The sequence below is a fragment of the Wasmannia auropunctata genome, unplaced genomic scaffold (genome assembly GCF_000956235.1).
Source record: "Wasmannia auropunctata unplaced genomic scaffold, wasmannia.A_1.0 LD335679.1, whole genome shotgun sequence".
NCBI lineage: Eukaryota > Metazoa > Arthropoda > Insecta > Hymenoptera > Formicidae > Wasmannia > Wasmannia auropunctata.
In genome coordinates this window covers 11,713-16,243 of record NW_012027211.1, presented here as the reverse complement: position 1 = coordinate 16,243, position 4,531 = coordinate 11,713, and the positions used below count along the sequence as shown (strand labels likewise).

General features: G+C 37.5%; 1 protein-coding gene across 1 annotated transcript; it reads left to right on the top strand.

The window, feature by feature from the left end:
- Positions 1-39: 39 nt before the first annotated feature.
- LOC105456455 lies at positions 40-948 on the top strand. The gene has a single exon (XM_011700515.1). The coding sequence runs from the start codon at positions 40-42 to the stop codon at positions 946-948; it is 909 nt and encodes a 302-aa protein (XP_011698817.1).
- Positions 949-4,531: the final 3,583 nt, after the last annotated feature.

Here is a 4,531-nt window from a genome sequence, read left to right as displayed (position 1 = left end):
TTTGGTGGAAAAAGGATCGTACAGAAGAAATCGAGATATATGTATAGGCATCGGCGAGTTGTTTTTGGAGTCTCCAGCAGCCCCTTTTTACTAGGAGGGACTATTGAATACTATCTAGAGAAAGTAGCCCAACAAGTCGAAACAGAAGAAGAAAAAGATATCATTCGGCAATTGAGAAGATCCTTTTATGTGGACAACTGCGTAACCAGTGTCAATTCAAGAAGCGAAGCCGTAGCATTTGAAGCTGTGGCGAAGCGAGTCATGGCGGAAGGCAAATTTGATTTGCGAGGTTGGGAGTACACCAATCAAGTAGAGACATCTAGGTTTACTCCAATACTCGGTTTACTTTGGGATAAAGAGCAGGATACGTTAAAGTTAACACCTACACTTCTAGAGTTGCATGAAAAATCGAAAATAACAAAAAGACATATATTATCCGCAGCACAAAAGGTGTTTGATCCCATTGGCGTGTCATCTCCAATATCGCTAAAGCCTAAGATATTGCTGCAGAAACTCTGGTCATGCAAAATCAGCTGGGATGACGAAGTGCCAGAAGAAATAAAATCTGAGTTTAACAACTGGCAACAGCAGCTCCCTTGGTTAAAAAAATTATGCATTCCACGGTGGGCGTTCGGACCTAACGAAGATAAGATAATGTTCCACATATTTGTCGATGCCAGTCAAGAAGCATATGCAGCTACTATATTCGCGAAAACAGAAACACGAGAGAACATATATGTACAACTCATTCAAGCAAAGTCGCGAGTGGCACCGATAGTCAAGATAACGATCCCTCGTCTTGAGTTGCTTGCTGCCACTATAGGAATTCGACTATGGGATTCTATAAAAGATGCAGAAGATTTCGAAAAAGCGCAAGTTTTCTTTTGGTCCGATTCTGCGACAGTTTTGGCATGGATAAAAAGAATAGACCGTGGAACATCTTTGTAGGAAATAGAGTAAAAGAGATATGCGCGTTATCTAATCCAGAACAATGGCGTCACGTACCTGGATCCATGAATCCCGCGGACCTTTCTTCAAGAGGATGTGGTGCTCAACAACTAATAGAGTCACGATGGTGGGAAGGCCCAGCATGAAACTTTCTATGGATCTATGGCCTTCATCTGACTACGTCGAAAACGAAGCAGAAATTGAAAGTGAAGTTAAGAAATCGTTCCGAGATAAAAAAGATTATTCGTCAAATGACAGGTTAACAGTTAATATATGTATGTCTATTCCACAAGAAGAAATAGGATCGTATATGAAAAACCAATCCAAATACCTAAGGATAATAAGAACTATGGCTTGGATCCGTCGATTTATTACTAATTGTCGAGTTCAGCGAACTGCAAGGTTCTCGGGAGAATTATCTACAAAGGAATTCATCGATGCAGAATTAGCGATTTTCAGGTTAACGCAAGAAGAGTCTTTTAGTAAAGTAAAAGAACTACGATTTGATACTTTAGACGTGTACAGAAACGACGATGGATTGTTATGTCTAAAATCACCTATAGTTAACCGCGACGATGAATATAATTTCCGACACCCTATTATATTGGATCCAAAACATCCTCTAATCAAGAAGTTGATTGAGTATAGGCATCAACAACTCAATCATTCAGGAACTTAAGCTGTAATGAACAATCTGCGAGAGACATTCTGAATACTTAAATGCAGAATGGCTGTAAAGTCAATAGTAAATAGTTTTTGGACGTGCAGACGTTATAAAGCCAAAAAAGCAGATGCTATTCCTGGATGTCTACCACGTGAACGAGTCAAGAAAGCTAACGTTTTTGAAGTTCTAGGGATCGACTACATAGGACCTTTATTTTTGAAGAAGACACAAAAAGCGTGGATTTGTTTATTTACTTGTGCTGTTTACCGAGCGATCCATTTAGAACTCACCACGTCCCTTTCTACAAAAGCTTTTTTACAAGTTCTGTGGAGGTTCATCGCACGACGAGGAAGACCTTCTATAATTTTCACAGATAATGGGACTAATTTTGTGGGAGCCGGTAATTTACTCCGAAAGATTGATTGGGAAAAAGTCAAACAGTTCAGCTCCAGTCAAAAAATAGAGTGGCGTCCCAACCCTCTTTCTGCAGCTTAGTGGGGAGGATGGTGGGAGCGTCTAGTAAGAATGGTGAAAAACCTACTGAAACGAACACTGAAAAAGGCTTGTCTATCCTACGAAGAAATGAATACTATTTTATGCGACATCGAAGCTATGATCAACTCACGCCCTTTGACATACTTAGCAGAAGATCCAACACAGTTAAAACCGTTGACACCGCTGATGTTCCTCCAAGAGATCCCGCGAAATGACGTATCGGATTTAGACAAGATAGATATCAACCTCAACAGACGGATGAAGTACAATCAGAATTTGCGTAAAGAGTTACGTAAACCGTAACCGTTTCCGTTCAGAATACTTAGGTCAACTATCAAGACGAATGACCAAAAGTCGAAAAATTCCAATTAAAGTTAGAGATATCGTTCTAGTGGGACAAGATAATCGTAAACGTTTAGATTGGCCATTGGCTCGCGTAATTAAGGTTTTTCCAGGTAAAGACAAAATAATAAGAGTGGCTAAGGTAAAAACTGCTACCGGAGAGCGACCCATTCAGCGCTTATATCCTTTGGAGATGTCCGAACAAATGACTAAACCGGGCACAGATGCAACGGACCAGACCAAAGAAGACAACCAGGATTTGTCACCACAAACTGTTTCGAGCGTTGTTCGTACCAGAAGCGGACGTTGCGTCAAAGCGCCGGACAGATACGGCTATTAGATTTTCTTTCCTTATAAGAATTTTGTTTTTGGAAATAAGTTATATCATTTATCCTTTATTTTTGTATTCAGTTATCAAGTTCTCAAGTTTTTAAGAAATTAAGTTTTCCTCTTTTTCTCTCTGGTGAGAGGATGTTAGGAATATTTAGTACCCGGAGACTAGCGCCCTCTTTCGCCTACCGTAATAGCTTTAAGTCAATAGAGGGCCTCGAGAAAAATTCTTTGTTATACACGCATTCAGGCATTCGTACGTTACGTGTCGAGAACACTGTGAATAATAAAAGGTATCCAATTATAAACCTTCGAGAGATTATTGCTCGCTCCTATTCACCGACTAAAACGTATGTTACAGTATAATGATTATGTTAGGAGATATGTCGAGAAAAGAGGCTAGATCGAGAGAACTTCGAGATAGAGCGACGATCACTTTTATTAATTCGAAAGACGACTGCGCTGCTCGAACACTGAATTTCGACGATGACGCGCTTCGCGGAAGGCCCTTATTTATACCGAGAACCGACGGCTAGGGTCGTCGAGGTTCGAGGCGGCATTAGCTGATTGGTCGGAAAGTGCAAACATGATGATACAAATGCTCCAAGCAACGGACGGAGAAAAGAGAAAGTCCGAAACGCAAATAATCTGAGCGAGAATAACAACAATAAAGACGAGAACAGTATAAGGAATATGACATACGAGTATTATAACGCATGATCGTTGAAAACGCGTGAGCATAAATTCAGGCGAATAACGCTGTTTTGTCGGAACAGATTATATAATATATATTTATTACTTTAAGAGTAAATTAAAGCATTTGTCATTAATATATTATAATAAATAATGTAATGTTAATAGAATATGCATACAATAAAGCGTTACTATTTTATAAATATATTTACTATTTTTATTTTTATATAATGTTTATATGACTACAATTTATTATTTATAATTTTTAGAGGCAAAATGTTCAATTCGAGAAATGTGATAATTGTGTTATTTATTACAACTTTTTTAAATGTGCCCGAAACTCCCATTACAAAATCAGAAATAGAAGTAAAAGACAAAATAGAAAATATGCTGCAAGGAATGTATGTACAAGAACCAATTTGAAGAAGAAGAGTCCCTGGATTTTGAAAATTCATTCAAGAGATTCTATTTTAAAACTACAATCATTGACAAAGTTTAGAAATAGGAGTCGCTATTCATGATTATGATATTGGCCCGTCGAGCAATATCAGTATCATGAATAGCGATTCCTCTTTCTAAACTTTTTTGAAATTTATTTAATGTGAACGTTGAAATTAATTTCAGCTTCTCCAGTCTATTTCCACCTCTCCTTATATGTTCCTTCCATATTCGTAACTGGCGTAGTGATGTTACTTTTCGAAACATGATTTTACGTTTTTAAGCGACTTTGGCCTAGCCTTACCGTTAGGTTTTCAAAATTCTACGGCTCTTCTTTTATATTCGATTAGTATATTATCATTTATATATGCCATTTATTTAACATTATACGATTTTTCTTCTTTTTTATTTTTTTTCTTGTTCATTCCATTTTTCTTCTTGATTAATTCCGCTTCTGGAATATTGAAATAATTTTCAAAATCCGGTGACTCTTCTTCTTCTATTTTAAATTGGTTCTGGTACATACCTTGCAGCAAATTTTTTATTTTGTTTTTTACATCCATTTCTGCAGATTTTGTAATGGGAGTTCCGGGCGCATTAAAAAAAAGTTGTAGTAAATAA